General features: G+C 41.9%; 1 protein-coding gene across 1 annotated transcript in view; it reads left to right on the forward strand.

The window, feature by feature from the left end:
* Positions 1 to 8098: 8098 nt before the first annotated feature.
* ETFA (electron transfer flavoprotein subunit alpha) overlaps positions 8099 to 22002 on the forward strand; it is a 29309-nt gene continuing 15405 nt past the window's right edge. Inside the window, 9 exon segments of the mRNA XM_038147663.1 lie at positions 8099 to 8116; positions 8118 to 8138; positions 13893 to 14042; positions 15784 to 15865; positions 15973 to 16055; positions 17525 to 17624; positions 18819 to 18929; positions 20070 to 20171; positions 20990 to 21058. Coding sequence (XP_038003591.1) covers positions 8099 to 8116; positions 8118 to 8138; positions 13893 to 14042; positions 15784 to 15865; positions 15973 to 16055; positions 17525 to 17624; positions 18819 to 18929; positions 20070 to 20171; positions 20990 to 21058 — 736 coding nt within the window.

Here is a 22002-nt window from a genome sequence, read left to right on the forward strand (position 1 = left end):
AGACTTAGCAGCACAGCAACACGAGTGCCTCATAAGGTCCAGGAAAGCTTAAACATGCTGGAATTGAGATTGTTGCTGTCTTGGGGCTTTGGTCCTTTCCTTCACCTCCATGCAATCACCTTTTTAATTTTATACGTGAAATTTGACAGGCATTTGCCAACCTGTATGGCTTGGGAAGGACATGGTGACTTTAGATGTTGGCTCAGGAAGGGCAGGCTGCGCTCATTTTTCTCAGAGGGAGGCAGGACGGGTTTTCCAGCTGAAGCACTTGTCTCTTGCACGAGTCAGGCACCCCACAAGTATGAAACCCCAGAAGCTGGGGAGGGGGAAAGCGGGTCACTATTTGACCCGCTCTCCCAGCCTGGTCACAGCCCCTGCTACCCCTTTGAGGGCCCCAAATGTTGAAAGCAAGCTCTTAAGTTTGTACGATGGCTGCGGGGGAAAGGAAGGTGGATGGCATTTGAAGCACCCGCTTCAGCAGGCATGCATGTCACCGAGGGATTTTGGTGTCCCTGCCTGCCCCTGCGTGTGCAGAGGTGCGGTGCAGCAGTGACATCCTCAGGGCAGGGTGAGCCCATGTGTCCCCTGCCTGTGTACCATGTGTACCCTGCTGGGGGTTGTGGTCTGACTGCCGCTAGCATGGCTTGCTGGCCAGTGGCAGAGCTGGGTGCAGGGTGAGAGGTATGAAGGCAATTGGAAAAGTTTGGTCGGTTCTTCAAGCTGGCGTCACCCAGAGGGATGGGTGATGGGAACCTCTACAGCACTGTGGGGCACCACAGGTCCATGCCTGGGCACCTGGCAGAAAAGAGGGTACAGGAGGGTGACTTCAGCCTGAGCCAGAATTCAGAGTCCTGGGTGAGTCAGTATCTGCATGTGTTAACAATAAAATGCAAAAATGTCAGAGTGATAGGAGAATGAGACATGTCTAAGAATACAGCAGCTTGGCAGGGATGCTCTGTGTTGCATCACCCTTTTCCCACTCGAGGGCAGGATCCTATCTGCTCTCCCAAACCTCCCACCAGTTTAGGAGTTAGTAAAGTTACAGCTGAGCCAACCAAACTTCCAAACCTATGCAAAGCTGTGCTGCAGTCACACCTGTATCCAAACAGAGCAATGTGCTCACACCAGGCAGGTATGGTTGGACTGGACTCACTTCACAACCAGGCAGGCAGGAACAGGGTAGAAGTGCTGCACAGGCAGTTTAGTAGAAAAGCCAAATATTACTTGCCAGGAAAGTGTTGAAAGCCCTGCATCTCGTCTATGTGATATACAAAAAGCTTTAAAATTACTACAGGTAATGCCATGAGGCATTGAACCAGCTTGATACCACATTTTACAAACAGATTAATTGTTGGTTTATCTGAGGGAGGGTAAGGAAAAGCACATCATAAGATCATGGAATAATTCAGTCCAGGAGGCACCTCTGGACCACACTGCATTCAGGTAACTTGGAACTGCTGGAAGCATTTTCTAGTCAAAGCCAAGTGCAATCTCTCCTGCCACACTGATTACTCCTTGCTCTCCTCCCCCCAGTGTCCAGAGATCCCAGTCTCTTTTGCGGCAGTTCCGGTCGGGTTTGGTGCGAGAGCTGGCAGGGGCTGCTGGCAACGGGCTGAGGCTGCCTAATGGTGCTCCCTGCTCTCTACACAGCAGCTCTGAGGTTTGCTCCCAAAAGATGACAAGTTCCCTCTAGAAGGGGGAAAGAGTAACTAATTTTTTTTGTTTGTAGCAGATTGCAAAGGCAGTAAATGCTGATTCTTTCAGAGCCAACCATGGATTAAGTCCATTATAAAATTAAAACAGATGGAACGCAATTTCACTTACGTTACAAAAAAGGACAGGAACCATCTGCAATAAGATTTAGCATTGCAAAGCTATTGTTATCATGTTACCATTAAAACCTTTGATGAAGAGTTTTCTTTCTTTCACAAACTTGTTCACATGAAAGAAATGTTTTATTTATCCATCTTCCTAAGATAGTCATATTTTATTAAAAAGATGATGTCTCTCAAAAAACCTCCCTTGGTCCTAGCAGAATATGGCAAAACAAAGAAATGTTGTAAAACTTCAAGACTGAGACACTGGGAGCTTCAATGGGGAAGATGTAGCAAAATGAGAATTCCCTATCCATTTTCCTTTAAAAAAACATTTCCTTGTGTTTGGGCACAATGTCTGATACTGAAAATAGATAATTAATGAGATAATGGGATACTGCATGTCACCTCCTGTCCAATGGGATTATCTGATGGCTAATTATGGACAGATTGTGATTAATGTGATTATGGATTGGATATTAATCTGATTCTGGATTGATCTAGTTATGTTTTAGTCTGCTCCAAATGGTTAATTGGATCTGAGATAATAGAAATGCAGCTTGCACCAGATTTTGCCACATCAGTTGATGAAGTATCTTTTGATCTGGGTGGGTTGCGAACAATAAATTATTTACAGCTGTTGAGAAAATGACTCTTCCTTAGAATGTAGTCATTCATTTTATTTTTGAGAGCCTTTGAAAACAAAATCAATATCCTTTCTAAAAGGAGATGTTGACAAAAGAAAGGCACGTACATAACTCACAAACAAATGTGACGAAATTAAACAGTGGTTAACCCGGTGGCCTAATGTCTGGTGATGCATTTGAATTGCTATGTGGAGCTTTGGGCTCAATTCTTCTGAGACCAGCAGGGGTTGGGAGCATTGCAGGGGAACAGGGCCCAGCGCTGGGGAAAGTGGTGTTGCACAACAGCTACTGCCAGCCCTGCTAGTGATTAAGAGTCAGCCATGGTAACATGGCAAAGGGAGCCCTTGCCATTTTTCCCCTCCGGATAAGAAAGATTCAGAAAGTTCATGAGTGCAGAAAAGACTTACTGGCCCATCTCCTCTGGTCTCCTTCATACCAGACCATGAAATTGAACACAGAATTATTATTTTTTCCCTCAAAATGAGCCTGTTAGTTTATGGTTGACCTCAGTCATCTCTTCCAGAGATGCATCTTGGTGTCACCTGCCAGTGCAGGAGAGGCTGCCTTGCTCTCGCATCCTGCCTGTTAACTACTTTCACTGGAATGGAAACCTAAGTGTATAGTTTAGGTTCAACCCCCAGACACTGGATCTCGTTATGCTGTTATCTGCAGGATTAAAGGCAATGGGTAAATTGCAGACTTTGTAGACTTCATCTTAGACTTTGGGACGGGGCAAGCAGGAGGTACATTAGCCTTTGTCACCAGCTGCTATAAGTGGCAGGTAACTCACCAGAAGGTTCTCCTCCCTAATGGGCTCTGCAATAAAAATATCAATAAAAAAATCAAAAATCAAGCAGGTTCCAAAACACTGAAAACAAGGCCTACTGCAGCTGCTGTGTTTATACAAAAGTGCTATTGACTGAGCTGAAACAGAAAGAAAAAAGGAAAAAGCAACGTTCCTTGAAAAGTCCTTAGAGGCAGGGAAAGAGTTTTTCCCCTGGAGTGACTGTCCCTGCTGCTGCAGGAATGGCTTGGGCTGGTGTGAATGGGAATACAGTGGCATCTGGATTCCTTACCAGCAGTGTAATGGGCAAAAAAGCACAGCTACCCCTTTAAAAAATATTGCTGGTACGACCTGTGAGAGAATTTTACACATATCTGCTATTAACAACAAGGCAAGCTGCATGCAGGAGGTTGGCAGGTCGTAAAACCCCATCCAGGTGTCTGCACTGGGAGGGCAGCAGAGCTCTTCTCACCAGCACTGTTTCCCTTGTCCTCCACAATCCACCATCACTCGTGGGCAGGACGAGTTGCCTTCCAAGGTAACCTGAGCCTTTGCTTTCAGAAGGTTTTGAGGGTCCCATTTTGCCTGTGAACTTGGTAGAAAGGGTTTGTTGAACTCCTCAGGTGATCTTGTTCTTTAGGAATATGCAGCCTGATGTTACTCCCAGGCTCCCTTGTTACTTGACTGGCACACTGAAATTTTTAGCAAGGGAGAGTAGTTTATAAAAAAGAGAAAACACCTGTCTGTCGTTTTGTAGGCTCAGTATTATAAGGTTTTTCCCTGCCATGGGGTAGCTTTGGGGGAGCTCTTTCCTCTGTCCTGCACTTTGTAAACAGGTCTTGTGGCATTGTCCCCTTCCAAAGGCTTCCATAAGTCCTCATGAAAGAGCAGCTGCTGCTCTGAGCCATGCAGGTCAGTGGCTGTAAGGTGATCTGAGCAGAGCACTAAGCACACCTGTGGTGGTCTATTAGAAGGGACCTTCAATGTCAGACATGTGGAGATGAGTCTTTGTGCCAGTGATGATGAGGGGCAGAGAGCAAGGCTCTGGGGACATATGTCCCTCTTTGTGTGCAGCTCATGACTTGGGCAAAGGGTGAGTCGGGGGATTGGCAACATCCTGGGGTGTCTGAACCACTCACACCCTGTGAGGTCACAGCACTTGGGCACAGAATATTTCAGCAGCAGAAACCTCTTGTGCTGCTGCTTCCAAGGTGGGTTTTAGTCCTTTCCAGTGCTGGGCTGTGGGTCCTGTCCATTGGTTTGGAGGTCCTGGTGAGCTGTCAGCAGGTTGCAGTTGCTTTAATGTTATTGGATTTTGACAGATTAGGAGGCGAATCCTTTGGTGTGCTGGGGAAGCTTCCCAAATGAAGCTCTTTTAATTTATCTGAGTCAGCTATCCCCAGGGTGATTGCAGGAGGAGTAAGCTAAGGATGACCTGTGACAGAGGGGACCATCATAGCAGTAATAAAAAAAATTCCTGCTCTTCACTAAATCCCTTAGTCATGAGGCTGTATTAGCTGGATTCCATATGTTTTAATTAGGAATTATGTATTTTAAGAAAACCAAAATCCGATTCTAGGGAAGACATCATTACATATTTGTAATGGTCCTTGTTTCATTTGGCTTCTGTAGAGATACTGATACAGGTACCTCTCCTTGTTTGCAACCATATTTTCAAAAGTTTGAATAATCTAGGTTATTATTTTTTCTTTTCCCCAATCCCAATAGTGTGAAAAAATGTAATTCCCTTTCCAATGCAGAAATTAGGTCAGCAGATCCTAATGAAATAATCCTGGATAACAATGCACCATACAAGGATCTGCTTCCACTAATTAATGACTAATTTTTCCTTCAAAATACAAAGTAGTAACTTCTGCCTGCAGTGGACAGTGATTCTACTTCAGCGGCATCTGTTTGTTGCATGTTTTCCATTTCTATTATTGTCATGGGAAGGTCAAATAGAAAAAAGCTTTTTGCCATGGTTCAGCTTGTATGGATCATGCTGATATAATCCCTACCTGATTACAGTTATAAGCTCCTAAAACACTGGCCATAAGTGATAAAGACTTCCTTTGTGCTCCAGGCTGTAATCCGCATCAAGCCAGTTTCAATAAGGATTTGTGCATCTGAAGTGTTGCTGAGGATTTGAATCAAAATTATAAACAGAAAATATAATAAAAACCCTGTCATGTCTCTGAATTGGTGATGCTACACCTTAAAATCTGACCTAAAGAGCAGCAATGTCACTCTGCTCATGAAAATACGATGCGTGTGCTATGAAGCCAGACACACAGCGAATGGATCAATTTATTATTGGGTATGAAGCATTTAGTTAATTTTGATAGTAACCCACTTTTGTTTTAGTGCAAGGCAGTAAAGCCCCAACTTGAATGAGATCACTTTGTTTATTCTTGTGGTTTGGGGTTTTTAGGCGTATGTTTGTTGTAAAGATTTCACCCGCATGAGATGTGCAGGTTGGAAGCTTAGTTTCGGAGCCTAAAATAGGATTATGAAATTACATGCCATGTTTTTAATGAGTAAAACATCCCAATTAAAAAGACATAATGGGCAAATTAAGGATGCCTAGGATGTTCTCATTTTGCCTTTGCTGTTGCATTTGTTGGACTACCTAGGGTGTAGGTAGGGATTTCCATACTGTATAAAACTCCACATCTCTGAGGAGTTACACTGCACCTTAACATCACTCAAACTGGTGATAAAGAGCCACAGCAAATATTAATCCTCTTTTAAACCCCTCTCAGGGTACTGTGGCTTCTGCAAAACCGTTTCCCCCCCTCATCCTCATATAAACAATTTGTTTTTTTCACTTGGTCATTTGCAGAGACCAGACAATGCATAGGCAGCTCCAAACACTCATTTTTTCTTCCTTTTTTGGGGGACTGAAGGGTGGAGCCAGAACAGGCAGAAGTTAGAGCAGCCCTGGAGCTTCTTTAATCCATATAATCAGGCACAGGCCCTGAAGGAGGTTTGCCACCCTCTTTAGCTCTTCCCTTTGCAGCCCTCCTTTGGGGCTTGAGGAGTTAAGGTTCTGCTCTGCGGCCAGGGAGCTGTAATATGAAGGACAGCTGCTTTTCTTCTATTCTAGAGACATTTGAGATTTGAGACTAAGTAAATTGTCCATTTAGATGCTTGAGTTGCTGGACCTGGTTAGCATTTGCTGTAAAGCAGCACTTTTTGGCATCTGATGTGAAAATCACATGGCAGAATAAATTTAAAAAGTGATCCTGTGCCAAGACTGTGGCAAAGTCGAAGAGCCTTTTTGATCAGTCTGCCTTTTGCCTCCTTATGCAGCGACCCAGCAATGCAGAACGAATCACTGACATGCTGAAGATCACTGCTGATTCTTGGAGGAACAATCCAATGGCCATAATTGCTGGGGGTGGGTGGAGGGGAATGTTTGGGGTTTTTTTACACTCTAAACCACTTCAGGATGGGAAGGAAGAAACTGCATTAGTGGCTCACTATCTTGTGATTTCTGGGATGGGAATTCCATTTTGGAGCATCCCAAATCCATGTGTGCTTGGGGCTCCTGGGCTGGCAGGACCAGTTGCTCCAGTGTGGCAGCTCCTACCAGTTTCTCCAGGACATCAGGTTTTCAGAGAGCCATAGCACACAGCACAGTGAATTTGGCCTGAAACATTTTGCTTCATTGATTTTTAAATCTCTATCCTTACCACCCAGAAAAAAGTACAGATGTGTGGAAAAACAGCAAGTCTCAGTTTGGTCCCTGGAGCACCCTGGTGCCATGTAAGGGACAAGCACAAGATCTCTTGCCTTGGTTCTGGGAAATCAGAATAATAATAAAATAGATCTATAAATTATTCAGAGCTCATGAGCTATTGCCTAATGTTGCTTGGGGCCAAGCACAGGGGTGTGGATGAGGCAGCCAGAAATCTGTCGCGGTGAGAGGATGCCATCCAGGGCTTGTGGTACCTGACTGGTCTTTGAAGTTTAGGTGCGGTTTGGACAGCTGGTGGGGCGCGACATTTGGGAAGCAGGTGACATCTGGCCTTTCCAGCGTGCCACGCACTCCGTCCCTACATTCTCTCCTGCTCTTGCTGCGCCTCATGGTGCGGGGAGCGCGGCCGGAGGGGATCTGGCAGCGCACGGGCAGCCACAGGCGGGGGCCGGAGTCTCCCAGGCGGCTGTCGGCTCCACAGCCGTAAATTAAGACTTCTTTCTCTTCGCAAGGCACATTTCATTGGCTTAGCATAGGATCTGGCAAGGAGCACCGGCATCTGAAGGCATAACTCTGCTCTCTGGTGTTTTCTTCTCTTTCAAGGCTGTAACCCTTAGCGGAAGCAGTGCAGGGGAACCGCGCAAAGGCGCCCGGCGCTGGTACCAGGTGAGTTTGGGCTGGAAGGGATCCGCTCCCCTCGAGGTGCTCCGCGGGAGCTGGACGGGCCCCCTGCGGCAGCGGCAACTTCGCTCTTGCCCTCCGGTACGGCCCGGATCGTGCGGGGCGGGCGGATACCGCCAGCCGGGCCGCAGGACAGAGCCGGCTGTACCGGGGGAGCGGCGCAGGGGCCAGCCGGCTGTGCGAGGGGACAGCGGGCGGTGCCGGGGGACACAGGCAGCGGTGCGGGGGAACGCAGTCGGCGGTGCGGGTGTCAGCGGGCGGCTCGGAGAGACAGCCGGGCGGAGCGGGGCAGGACAGCGGCGGCGCGGGGCTCAGCGCGCTCCGCGGGCCGTACCGCGGCCGCTCCGCGCGCTCCGCTCCTTCCGCCCGCGCCGCCGCTGCCGCGCATTGGCCCGGCGCTCGGTCCAATGGAGCGGCGGGGCGGGGCCGGCCGTGCTCTCGCGAGAGCGGCGCGGTGCGGGCCGGCGGAACCATGTTGCGGGCGGTGGCGGGCGCAGCGGCTGCGGCGGGCGGTGAGTGCGGGGCGAGCCCCGGGCCGCGCCTCGGGCCGCGCGGTGCGCACCGAGCGGGGCCTTCCCGCCGCCCCGGCCGGGCCGACCCTGCCCAGCGGGGCGAAGGGGACGCGGGACCGGGCGCGGGCCGAGCTCCTCCCGCCCGGCAGCGGTGGTCGAGGGGGGTCTGAGAGGCGAGCGCCCCGCGCCGCCGGGCTCGGACTTCTCGGCTGGACTCCCCTCGCACTCCGTCTGTTAAAAATAAAGTTTCCGAGCGGAGGAAGGGTGTTCCGGAAGGCCTTTCCAGCGGTCCCGGCAGGCAGGAGTTGAGGGCTGCTGTCCCGTGTGGAAAGCTAACGTAGGTGTCAGGGAAGTCCTGAACTTCTGTGAGTGCTCGCTGGCATCCACCCTTGAGCAGGACAAGCTGAGCAACAGGTGGAGAAAACTTCTAAAGTTTGTTACTGTAAACTCTTAAGAATACTAGAAGAATATTAGTGGCTCAAAGAGAGGCTTTCTGCCGTATTGCAGGTTAATCCACCGTTTCTCAGTCACACCTGTGCAGAAATGTGATTGCCTTAATTATCACAACTTGTGGATGAAGCTAATGCAAAGCACCTGTTGCTTCTCCAGTTTGACCTTCATATTGCTCAGCTGGGAGGAGCGCTGGGCTTTTGAAGGCCATTTGCTGCTCGGTGTGTCATCGTGGCTGTGTTTCCAAGGTCTAGGTGAACTCAAGGTTAATTGGAGTAGATGATTGATGACATGTCCCCGAATATCTGTTCAGTCTCTGACTGTGCACTAGGAGGTACCCCCTCCACTAGAATTGTGTATAAATAGCCCTTTTAAACAACTTTAATTCTTGCAAGTCTCTTTTTGAGCTCTTCAAGCCTTTTACACATACTACAGTTCAGTACAGCTCTAAAATAGTAGTTATGCATATATTAAATGGTGTTAGGTGATAAAAATCTCTTAAAAGATGAGTAAAGGTAGACCAGGTCAGACATGACTGAATTAATCAGAAAATTCTTACTGTTGTAATCATGGGCATGTCTCAGTTGTTGTTAGGCTGCAGGCTTTGTAGAGCAAAGGTCTTGATGATCTCTGAATCATATGGTACTGCTATGTAAATAGTTCTTTACTCACATGCTCACTGCACAATTCAGTTCTGTGGCCTGGGCTTACGAGTTCAGCTGCTTGATTTTCAGCCATACACATCTAAACTAGTAACTTTATAAAATGAAGCCAGTAAAACACTGTGTGCCTCTTCAGTGTATGTGTAACAATGTAGTCTGTGACAGAAGTGAAACAAACTCACAGTTTGTTTTTGTTGCACTTTTGTAAAAGTGCAAAGTTTAGCCCTGCTGACCCAGCTCAAGAGTGAGTGGAGTCTAGAGAAAAGGAAGATGAGAGAAACCTGTGAAGTATGAGCAGGAAGGAAAGTTGAACATTTGTACAACTTAAAGATGGGAGTACTGAGGAGGAATGAGACTGCAAGTGCACAAAAACTTGGTGCAGAGGTGGGAATAAGTGATTTAGGGGCTTCCCTGTGTTGAAATATACTCAGTGTTGTATTTCAAAATAGCTTTGATGATTTGTATCATCTGTTTGCAAGGGGTGTATTTGGAAAAGTTTATTGTGTATTTCATCTTTCTCTTGCAGCTTCAATCCCTTTGTAATATTAAATCTTTAATATGATTGCCAAATCCTTTTTGCAAAGTGGTTTTATTTTTTTATCATTGTTCTTTGCTGCAGTTATAGCTCCTTTTTAATTCAGGTGTCTTTAGTGTTGTTTTTCTAGTCAATGTTTCCTGGAGTTATAGAGCTGTCTTTTAGACCTCTTTTGTAGCCAGGTCTTTAGAGAGGTTCTAGAAGTATATGCTTGAGTTCCCTTCTCTCTCTGAGTTTACCAGATTTATTTAGTTAAGCTTTTACAGCTACAAGACTGTGTCTTGCTAGAATTAGGCATTGCTTTGTTGTTCAGGAATGTAGCCTTTATCTTTAGTAATACCCCAATTCCTAGTTTCTGGAGTTCTTTCTTGGGAAATTTGCCCTGTGTTAATGGTTCTCCATGAGATCCAGAATTCCTAATAAGCAGTTTTAAATTTTTAGGTTCTGGCCAGTTTGCTTTTACAGCTAAGAAAATCAGCTCTGGAGATACCTTTTAGGCCCAGTTGTTTGGTGCTCTGCCTTGTGAATGTCTGTGTTGGTTTTGGTCCTGTAACTTCCAGTGTCTCTTCTAAAGAGAGACAACCTTCATTTTCCCATGTGAAGTTTCTAGCACCCTGTTTCTTATTGATGCATATTTGGAGCATGGGCCTTTGTAGAATTTGTAGAATTCACCTGCTGCATCTTTGGCATTTCTTGGAACAACTTTTTGGCTGACTCATCTTGTGTTGCTGTGCCTGCCACACGTTTTAGTTGGAGCTGATTTCCTAATTCCGGTGTTACTGATGAGTGTCCTTGGAGCAGGCTGCAGGCAGTTAGCCACCACTGTTGCCAGCAGAGGCCTCGGGTGCTGCACACCAATCTCACCAAACAGCAAGCAGAGATTTACGACACTTCCCTCTGGGTTCTTCCAGCTCTTGATGCAGCTGTTTTTTAGCATACAAGCAGCACATCTGTATGTTAGAAGTGCTGGGCATGTGTGCTGTTCAGGTGACCTGTCTGTGTGCTGAAAGACCAACAGATGCTCAGTTTGCAGTGGCTTTGTGTGAAGAGCAGATCACCTGTGCACATTCAGTGGGTGCTTGGATGTGTGTGGTGTTGGCTTCACCTGTGCATGTGTACTGGATGTGCCCAGATTGCTGATGTTACACTGTGACAGTAGCAGTGACCAATATCTGGTATTTTGTCTGCAGTCTGGAAATCCAGATATTGTACTTACATTTTTTGTACTCTGGTTGGAAAATATTGATGGGTTCCTCAGTGGGGAGCAAAACAGTGCCTTGAAGAAACTTGAGACAATCGGTGCAGTGAATCTGTGGCTGTTTTGCAAGTGGCTTAATTGATCAATACTGCACATCTGAGTTAATCTTAGCAACGTTTAAACATCTGGAAGTTAGAGGTCAAGTTTGCTCTACAGTAAGTACTGGGGAGGGAAAGGGAAATTGGAAATTCTGGATGGTTTTCATTCACAAATGTAAATTTTGGTGTAAACTGAGTCACTATCCAGAGTTTCCACCAGAGAGGAAGTGCAGATGTTTCTGCTGTAGAGGAAACATAAAGTGTGTAGCTGTGATTTGTACCTAAACCTGAGGAAAAGAAACTTCCCAGTTCTATCTCCCTGTTGCTGGGATGTCATTACCTGCTGTCATGCTGCAGAAGCTACTCAGGTGCCCAAGTTGGTGGGATGTTTATCTAGAGGTGATTTCCGTGGGTAGCCTCATTTTCCAGAGCTTGGTTTTCACCAGGAACCTTCCACGGCACGAGCACTGAGTGCTGTTCCTTCTTAAGGCATTGTTTTCAACAGTTTGATTGATCTATGTGTCTTATTTCTTGTGCTTTCTTTCCTTGCTGCTAGCTAGTTAGGTTTATTCTCCACCTTCCTATTTTATTTAGGCTTCCTGAGTAGACATCCTGCCCAAGAGCAGAAATGATGTCAGTGAAGTGATGGGCTGTTCTCCCACACGTGCAGCTGGACAGTAACTTCATCAGAACAACTACCTGTCCTATCATTGACTCATTGCAGCTTCTTAGTTTCAGGATCATATGACTGGATGAATGACCCTCTGGTTTTCCTTTATTATAACAAACAAAAGTCAGTTTAGTTTGGTTTTGTTTATAGAGAAAATTATTTAATGTGTCCTAGTATATAAAATTCAGACTCACATAGAAATCTCGTTTGTCTTCCGGATTTTTACCCATAATATATAATGTGACTTTAAATTTATTTTGAATCTGGTCTTGTCTTTGTGTCCAGAAATGTCATCCATGAAGTGACCTTCTGGTGTGCATATTGTGCATATTCCTACAAATATAAAATGTGGGATTATTGGTTTAGAAATAATACCTGATTAATGCTGTAATAGCCGGTCTGCTTAAGCAACTTCTATTCTTTGTATTATTTTTGGTTAAAAACCAATTATTTAAATATTTTTATAAAATTACCAGTTTATTCTAGAATAGTTTAACAGAATGATGGTGCTGGTGCAGTGCTTATTCAGGGAAAAGACATAATAGGCAGAAATAAGTGTGTGTTTAAAATGCATGTGTCTCCCTTTGGAAATTTGAAAACTTGAGGATTTTCCAGGAGTATGGTCCATTTTACCCCATGACACAACTGTAAATCATTGGAGAGTGGGCTTTTTGCTACAAAGGCATGGATTTATTCTTCAAATGGTGACTAAAATTTCATAACTTTTATTGCAGATGATGTGTGAAGCATAATCAAAAATACAGCATCAATGTTCTATAGTGGCAGTAAATATTTTGTTACTGGCAATTGTTTTCAAGGGAGCTTAGAATATTTAATATCAGCAAGCATAAGCATTATGCTTAACCTTAAGCATAAGAGATTAAATGCAGAGCACTTCTACAAGAATCCTTATTGTTTTAATCAAAAGGACAAATTATGATCCAGATTCTGCAAAAACTTATCTTTTTTATTTGTGCACTGTGATTAGCTTCAGGAAGTCCTTGGGATTTGCTTTCTGTGTTTGAAATTCAGTACGTTGGTAGGCTTTGTGGGGTTGAAGTCCAGATGCAAATTCTAGCCTCTCATAGTTTCTGAAAGCTTTTTTATTTGAAGTTGCAGGCAAGTGCGTGTTTGGCATGAGGGGAGATGGGGTTGGAATATAAATTTTAAAAAGTAGTGTTTGGCTGTGTGTCTTCAGCGTTGTGTTAGTATTTGTTCCTTGGTTATACTGATAAATTTACTTGGTTTTCCATGAGTTGGGCTTTATGTAGGGTAAACAAACACTTGAGGGACAATATTCCTGTTCCCATCCAAAATGTTTTCCCTACCTTAGTATTAGTCTTGGAGGAATAACACTTTTCACACATACACCTTGAATATTAGAGAGGAAGGTCCCAGAATTTAGAATATTTTGGTTTGGTTTTATGGCAGATTTTTTCCTTTTTTTCTTTTTTGGTTCTTTCATTTTTGCTTTAGAAGTTCAGGTTTTCATATGGATGGTGAATTGGTCAAAATTGTTATTTAAAGACCATTAAATTGTGGTGGTAGAGTAAGTGCTCAAATATTTTGAAGGAAAAGAGGGAAAAGTGAACTTGATGCTTGTAAAGATTTCTCCTAGTGTGTTTTCAGGCTGTCAGCTGCTGCTGCTTAATTTTCATTCAGCCACTGCATGGAATTTTGCTTCTAAATATAAAAGTGGGTTCTGTAGCTAGATTTTGTTTAAAACTTATAACAAAACACTGCCAGAGAACCACCCTAGAAAACCAAGTAAATATTTATTTGCAACTGTTGATTTCCTTGTCTAATCCTCAATCTTTAAGGTACTTGGTTAAGCTGAGCAACTGAGCTTGAATGTAATGAGTTAAAATGTTTTTCCTAATTTTGTTCAGTATTTTCCTGTGGAGTTTCAGTTTAAGCACAACATGTTACAGACAAGCTGAAGTCAAATGGGGTTCGTCTTTTCCTTTTGTATCACCCTATGTATTCTCTTTACTTAATAAAAATTATCTAGAATGAGCCTAGCAGTGTTTTACGACTCGTATAAGTGATGAATTTCTGTAATGCCTTGGATGCCCAGAGGAGCAGGTTTTTATTTCAATGCTAAGTTTCCCACTGGTGTGTGTGTCTCCCTTGCTTTGCAGGCGTCGGTGCTCCGGAGGTTCCAGAGCACCTTGGTGGTGGCAGAGCACAACAATGAGTCCCTTACACCCATCACCCTCAACACCATCACCGCGGCAAAGCGCTTGGGAGGGGAGGTCTCGTGTCTGGTGGCTGGAACCAGCTGTGACAAGGTAGGAAATGCTATTTTCATACCAATGAAATAAAGAATGCAGTGAAACAACACTTGGCAGCGTCTCGGGCAGCCTGAAAAATAATCTGTAGTCAGGAGAAACCGTGCCAGGAGTTGCTAATCTGCCAGAAAAGTCCTGCACTTGGAACTGCTTCTCTTCTAAAGAGAAAATACGGATATAGATTTCATTTCACAGGGGACGGTATCAATAATGGTTGTTACATGCTTGAGCAAGCAAATTTTTATGAGACTAAAGGACAATTAACTTTTAAAACAGGATATATCTCCGTAAAGTTTAAATGACAAATATTGCAGTGGTAAGAATTCAGAAAGAAGCTTTTGCTTGTTTAACCAGCAGAAGTGAAACAACAGTGCTAAATTGGGCTTTTGAGCAAGTTGCCGTTACTAACCAATCACTAGTTGTGGAGAGAGTGTTTGCAACCTGAAATTCAGAAATTAGTGCTTCTTGACTTTATCACACAGCTCACGTATGCAAAAAGTTCCTTGTACATTAGCTGTGCATTTTTAGTGTAATTTTGATGTGCCAATTCTAGAGACAGGATAGTTAGTACATTAGTACATTAGTGGCACTTTTATTCCAGCATGGCTTGGTATTGTGTGAGCAGTAGAAGTACAAAAAACTATGCCTAATATTTACATACTGTTTATGCACTGTTATTTTGAAAGCAATATGTAGTATCTCATACTTAGACCAGCTTATTGACAAATAGGTGGAGAAACCTCAGTAGTTATTCAGGTGTTTGAGGTGGAGATGAAACAAATACTTATCTAAATCAAGAAAATTAAAAAGAAAAAAAGACATAATTGCCTGACGTGTGTCTTTAATTTTCCTTATTCTATGCACTTGCATAGGAGAAAAATGATTGTGAATGTTTTGTTCGCTTGTTTTAGTGCTAAATATATGAAGTCTGTGTGTTAGGGTGGGAAAAAGTATTTTATAAAAAATGAAAGTTTAGAGATTTTTATTTAAGAACCAGTGACTCAAACAGATATTCTGCAGCAGCTACTAGGGATTTTTTTCTTTATTTCCTTTGGTTAATTTTTGAGGGTAAACTGATACTCATCAAACTCAGTAAAACTACCCTGTTTCTGGACCATGCATGTGGTCTCCAGACCTCGCTGTCAGTCCTCTTCTCTCTGATCTGTAGTAACCCTTTTATCATTTAAACTTCACTTGTGCCAATTCAAACAAAAAAAATGCATAAATATAAATTGAAAATACACATTGCTTCAGTGGGCAAAAAGTCAGATGAAAACAAAGGGTTGCTCCTAGAATTTGGACAAAAATCACAACAGCAGTGTACATTTGTATTTATTTGTATGGTAGATACTGACTGAACTTAAAGTAGGATTTGTTTCTTGGTGATTGTATTGGAATACTGAGCAATAATCCTCAAGTGTGGCTGTTGTTTGCTGCTGTAAGAAATGCTGGGATTGCTGTGGAGCCCTGCATGCAGGAGGCAAGGTTTCCTGAGGTTGATTTGCTCCGTAGTTCTCTTATTCACAAATTCATTTTCATTATTCCATAAGGAGCTATGCTGTGGATCAGAAGACCAGCATTTTATTCTGTTCAGGTCTGTTCTGATTTTGAAATTCAGGTACTTTTGGTTCTGGTTTTATGAATCTATAGGCTATGAGCTATTTGCCGTGGGGACTCGTTTGTTATATGTTTGTGGTGCCTGTTAAAACACAAACTAATAATAATTCACTTGTAATCACAGGTAGCGTCGGAACTCAGCAAAGTGCAGGGTGTTGCAAAAGTTCTCGTGGCTCAGCATGATGTGTACAAGGGATTTCTAGCAGGTGAGAGTTGTTCTTACCTATTGACAAAAGAAATTCATTTGTGTATTTGGGTTTGTGATTGAAAATAAGATGGTTGTAAATTCTGAGCAATGTATTTTTATTCTCAGAGGAGCTGACTCCCTTGATTGTGGAAACTCATAAAAAATTTAACTACACCCACATTTGTGCCGGAGCATCTGCCTTTGGGAAGGTGAGTGGATCAAAGAGCATCAAAAAGTTCTTGTAGAAAAGAGACAGACGCTGCTGTATATAAGAGTGTGAATCAAAGGACTAAGAGAGATCAGCCATGGACTGTTCTGCATTTGCAAACTATTTTACTCTAGTTTGCTTAAGAGGTCATTAGTTAGATTTCATGATTCATGTTTGACTTCTTTACTTCTTTTATGAGCTGATGTGAAAAAAAATAGTGTAGAAGAAATATTCTGTGGTAACCAGACAATCCTATGGACACAAGGCAAAATGTGCAATAAGGCAAACCAGATTAAGTGATCTGAAAGCATGAAAATTGTAAGGAAAAGCACAGCAAATTGGGATGAAAAATCTGTTATTTGCATATTGAAATGAGAGTGTGCAAACCTATTGGAAGCAAACTTTTTTTTGGAGTGGGATTTGTATCTTTGATATAAGTCATGTACATTGAAAGGTCTGTAAACTTTTATATAAATAATGCAGATCTAAGTTCCAGCCAGGATGGTTTTTAATGAAAATACAATTTTTCAAAACTTTTTTTTTTGAATGTGTTTATAAGTACATGGAGAGCCTCAGCACTAAGAATCTGGGCAGCAGTGTGGTGCAGTAAATTAGAGAAAAAGGATCCTTCAGAAATCTGCCGATGTAGGACGAGTAATGATATCGGCCTTCCATCTGCCTGCTTTCACTTCCAATCAATAGCAATCCATATGCTTGTGTTTTTGCTAAGAGAAATTAAGCCTTAGGTTTTAATTTTTTTTCTTTTTTTTTTTTTAACTGCAGTGTCATAGCAGGAGTTAATGGCTTTTGCTTTAAAGCTTACACTGCCATTTTTGAGTGCTTCATGTGAGTGAAGATTTCAGACCTGGGCCTTTTTTTCTTGTACCAGATTAGGAGGCAGACAAAAAGCAAATAATCATCTTATCATTGATTTCTTCATAATTTCTGCTGCTCTTTTTATTCTTCTTCCCACTCCTAAAAGTGCTAAGTAATTTTCTAGAGTAAATTTTGGAGCAAGAGAATATATACTTTAATATTAATTTTTTTTTTTTTTTTTTTTTTGCTTTGGAGGGAAGAGTGCAGGGTTTTTTTCCTATAATTTCTGGCATCTAACCTCCAAAAGCACCATTTTTTTCCCTTGAAGTGCCAAGAGCTCAACAATCCATAACTGTCAATTTTCTGAGCAAGTGGCATCTATATTCAGTTTTAGAATATTTCAAGCAAATAAGTCTCCTAATTTAGGATATTGAATTACGGGTTTACTTACAGTAAGTCTCATAAAATGTCTAATGTTATTACAGTAATGGGGTTTTATTTGGCTGCTAAAGCTACATGAGTAGCCCTTCAAAAAATCTTAGTTCTATATGTCTTAGAGACAGTATTATATGAAATCAGACCAGCAGTGTTCTTTTACTGACCGTGTACATTTTAGTTAGCTTACTTTGCTAACTTTTCATCTCTAATTTCTAGAATCTTATTCCCAGAGTGGCTGGCAAGCTTGATGTTGCCCCTGTTTCTGACATTATTGAAATTAAGTCCCCAGATACTTTTGTGAGAACTATCTATGCAGGTGGGTAATCACAAAAGCTGTGTGGTATTTGTCCAATGAAGGATCCAGTAGTGCTAATTTTTCTACATGATCCTCATGTTAAAACCTTGGAATATGATAGGAATTTTCCCTTTACAATCGCAATTGCTGTGATTCATAAAAAATGAAGCCTGGGGATGGACACAATGCTCCCAGTGTGAGAAAGCAAGTAATTCCAAGGGCTTTGGTAGAAGCATGCCAAACCCATGTCTGTCACCTTAAGGAACAGAATTTGGTCCCATCCTTTCCATGTGCTGTGTTTGTTTATGCCTTTCTTATCAGGTTCTGGAAAGCATAAGACATCAGGTTAATTGTCCAGCTTTATTTAATAGGACTAGCATTAGTTCTGATTTAAGTTACCACAGGGTTATTTTTTCTAATTATGAAGACATTGAATGAATTATTTCTAATATTTAATTACCTTAATTTGTAATTATTTTTTCAGTCTTGTTTCTCTAATGCTTGGCTCACACTGTGTTTTATTTTAGATACTGGCTCATTAGCTTGTGTTTCTTAATTTTACTGTAAAGATTGTACCACATGTACCAGCAGGGTATTACATTTTGAGTTATGGTACTGGAAAGTGGTTTAGTGCTGCACTTTAAGTTACTTTCCAGTAACTCACAGTTTCAAGATGACTTTGTTTGTGAATAGTTGAATGTTTATGAATGTTGCAGCATTTTTTCTTTTAGCATTCCCTGCAGCTTCCAGTGTGAAGTATTGTATTATATTATAGAGAGAAACACAGTCCCGCAGATACTTGGGGGAGGTCTCATTGTCTTCAGTTCTGATGAATTCATGCAACAGGATAAAAGATCTACTTTGAATTATAGACATTCTTTATGTGTAAGAATGGCATTTTCAAAGTTGTTTTTTTAATCCCTTCTGAAATTTAAAATCTCATTAATAAGAGGTGATTTGAATGCTTTGTATCCTTTAAAAATAGAGGATTTGTATTCATACTTTAGAAACATGGGGTTAAAACATAAATGGAAGTATTTGTAATCTCTATTAAGTGCTAAGTTTTAGTTATCTAAAACTGCATTTTTGGGAAGTACCTTGGTGGATGTTGCATATTCTAGTAGAACTGCTAATGTGGTTTTGATATTAATTTTGGGTTTTTTTTAAAGCACAATATATCTGATAATCTTTAAATTTTTAATGTCCCTTTTTTAGGAAATATTATTTGCACTGTGCAGTGTGAAGAAGCAGTCAAAGTGTTTACTGTACGGGGAACTTCATTTGAGGCTGCACCAGCGAGTGGTGGTAATGCCAGTGTAGAAAAGTGTGAGTATTTCTTCTGGGATGCTGTTGTTTTGTTTTAGAGTTAGTTTTGCTCACTACCTGGTGATGTTTTGTAGAAGTATTTGCCAAAACAAACAGATTGCCATAATGTTAGCTATATATTTTTAATTACAGGTGCTTGCACTTTTTAGTGATGTCTGGTAAGAGAAGATAGAGATTATCTGCACAGTTACTTCCTTTTCTTTGACCAGAAATGGAGAGTCTGTGCTGAAATCTGTGCTTGTTCCACTCGCTGCCTAAACGTCTGCCACTGCAGTCTTGAAACTTTAAGGAAGGACAAGTTACAGCTGTTTGAATAACCAGATTGGTTTTCAAAACAAGACTGAGCAAAAATAGAAGTGTTTGGCTCTCCGCAGTTCTGGTTTAATCATATTGCAATTGAGATAGGTCATTACATCATCAAGCTAAATTAGTGGCAGTTTAAATTGATTTGAGAGTACAGAGTTTTAGGTCAGTTTTAACTATATCAGTTCAATGTACAATTTAATGAAGCCAGTGTAGCTCGGATAATTGAGAAATCCAGTCACAGAATGACAAAGTAGTTGAGGTTGGAAGGGATCTCTAGAGATCATCTAGTCCAGCCCCATGGAGCAGGTTGCCCAGGACTGTGTCCATTCAGGCTTTGAGAATGTCCACAGATGGAGACTTCACAACTACTCTGGGTAACCTGTTCAATTTTGGTGACCTCTGCTGTTTTTCACTCTGGGCCTTTTTGTTTTGTGGCTTAGTCCCTGCTTCTGAGCCATCCTGTATTTCCTGACGTTTGTGGGTGGCAGAAGTCAAACGTTCCTGAATTAGTGCATTGCACTGTTGGCGTGCTGCCTGATTGACTTGTCTGCCTGTCATAGTAAAGCTCACACTTGTTGTGCTGGGTTGGTATCAGTGTGTGGCACCTGTAGAGCAGAATTCCTTGTGGTGCAGTTTGCACTGTAGGTTCCCTGACACAGCCGGTGAACGAGGCTCGTTCCTCAGTGCCAGGAGCAACTGCTGAGACTCAGCAAAAGCTCGCGGCAGAGTCACTTCTAGAACAAACTCTGAATTGAGCTTGAGCTCAGGTTTCAGCTTGAAAACACACGCTTTGTCCTTTTCCTTGTGGGGGTTTGGCTCATGTGGTGAATGCAGTGACCCCCCCACCGCCCGTCGGTATCTCGGAGTGGATTGAGCAGAAGCTGACGAAGAGCGACCGGCCGGAGCTCACCAGTGCCAAAGTGGTTGTGTCAGGGGGTGAGTGATCACAGAGAACCTGACTGATGTTGCATTGCAGTAATGGGACCTCTTGGTAAATCATGTCTGTAATGGGATACATTAGGAAAAAAAAGAAATTATGATGTAATTCCCAAATATTCCATGGGGGCTGCTGGGGAAGCACCCAACATGTATATTTTGTAAAGAGGTAACACATGAGTTTAGCATATGCTGGGAGGCTTTGAAGAAAAGAACATTTTCATATTTGGTAAGCCTCTTGAAGATTTTAGCAATATGAATTGTTTTTTAGATGGAAATTGATCAAGTTTTTTCATGTATCAAAATTTATCATGTTTCAAAATTACTGCTGATCATTTCAGTCAGTCTGAACATTATGATGTAATGACCTTAATGATTTTAAAACCTGTATTGACTGTATTCTGCTCCTGAGGTATCAAGCGATGGACTGTGATTTTTACTATATGCCTACAGCTAAAATGATTTCTTACTAATCCCACTAAAGTGTTTTGTTCCTGAAGCCAGCAGAGGGAGCACAAATTAGTTTAAAAAAATGTTTCCCTGGTTTTGGAGAATGACCTTGATGGTGCTGTGTGCAGGAAGTAAACAAGACAGAGTGGTATTGGTTTATAGATATGAAATATTAATGGCAAAGACAAAAGGTAAATCTCCAAATATTAAATACTGGTTAGTGATGTATCCAGAAATACCCTGTGCAGCCATATATTTGAGTCTTTGCAAATGCTAATACTCATACAAAAAGTTTATATAGGCCAAAAAAAAAATCTTAAAAAAACATGTTCTTCTTTCTTGATCTTCTTTTGTTCTTAACTTTTAAGGGAGGGGCTTGAAGAGTGGTGAAAATTTTAAGTTGTTGTATGAACTTGCGGATCAGTTGAATGCTGCAGGTAAAGTTGTTTTCCTCCTTTTTTTTTAACCCTGTTTATTATATTTAAACAGGTCACATTCAAACCAGAATTCATCTTAAGTCTTTTATTTTCATATCTCTGTCAAATGGTTAAAATGCTCTTAGTTTAGTAATAGATAAAGTTTTATCAACTATACTTTAATGTCTGTGTATGAAGCAAAATACTAACCTATAATATTTCCTGTGCTTCTCAAATCTTCAGAACAGAAGCTTGCAAACAAAAAGTGAAGTAGTCATAGCTCATTTTGAAGAGCTGATACTTTCTGCATACATCCTTTTCTAGTGCTTCTATAGAGAATCCCACTCACTTTGTTGTCGTTTGAGTGGCTCGGTCCTTTTGCTGTGCTTTTGTATTAACAGGAGAAAATCAGCTATATACAGTGTTTCAGTATTTTCTGTAAAGGTTGGGAAAGAAGGAGAAACTGTTTGCTCTAATGTTTTCATTGCATTAATTTTAGCATTCACAAGATTGCCTTCGTTTTTAAAGTGGTGGTTTTGCTAACTAAATGTCCATATGGCATTTTTGAGTTTACTGTGATATTTTTCTTTACCATGCCTGACTTTTGAGATTCACAGCGATACAAGATAGCACATATGTTACATTCAGACTTGAAGGAACATTTTGGGAAGGCATTTATGGGAAAATCTTCTTTTGACAAAGCAACAAGAAAAAAATCATGGAAATATGCCAGATTGAAATCCTTGGTTTAAATATATGGCCCTTTGGTGCTGGGAGTAGGGATTTCCTGTTGCTTATGAAGTGCATTAGCACTTAGTATTTGGAAGTTTTTAGCTAGTGGTATAGAGAGGGATTACCATAAGAGCTTTTAAGAGGGAAGTTTTTAAAAATGTGCCCTTAGAGTGTGGGACTCTTCAGTAAAATACATGGGCTTTTATGGTGATATAAATTCGCAAATATTTTAA

The sequence above is a fragment of the Motacilla alba genome, chromosome 10 (assembly GCF_015832195.1).
Source record: "Motacilla alba alba isolate MOTALB_02 chromosome 10, Motacilla_alba_V1.0_pri, whole genome shotgun sequence".
In the NCBI taxonomy this organism is placed as follows: domain Eukaryota; kingdom Metazoa; phylum Chordata; class Aves; order Passeriformes; family Motacillidae; genus Motacilla; species Motacilla alba.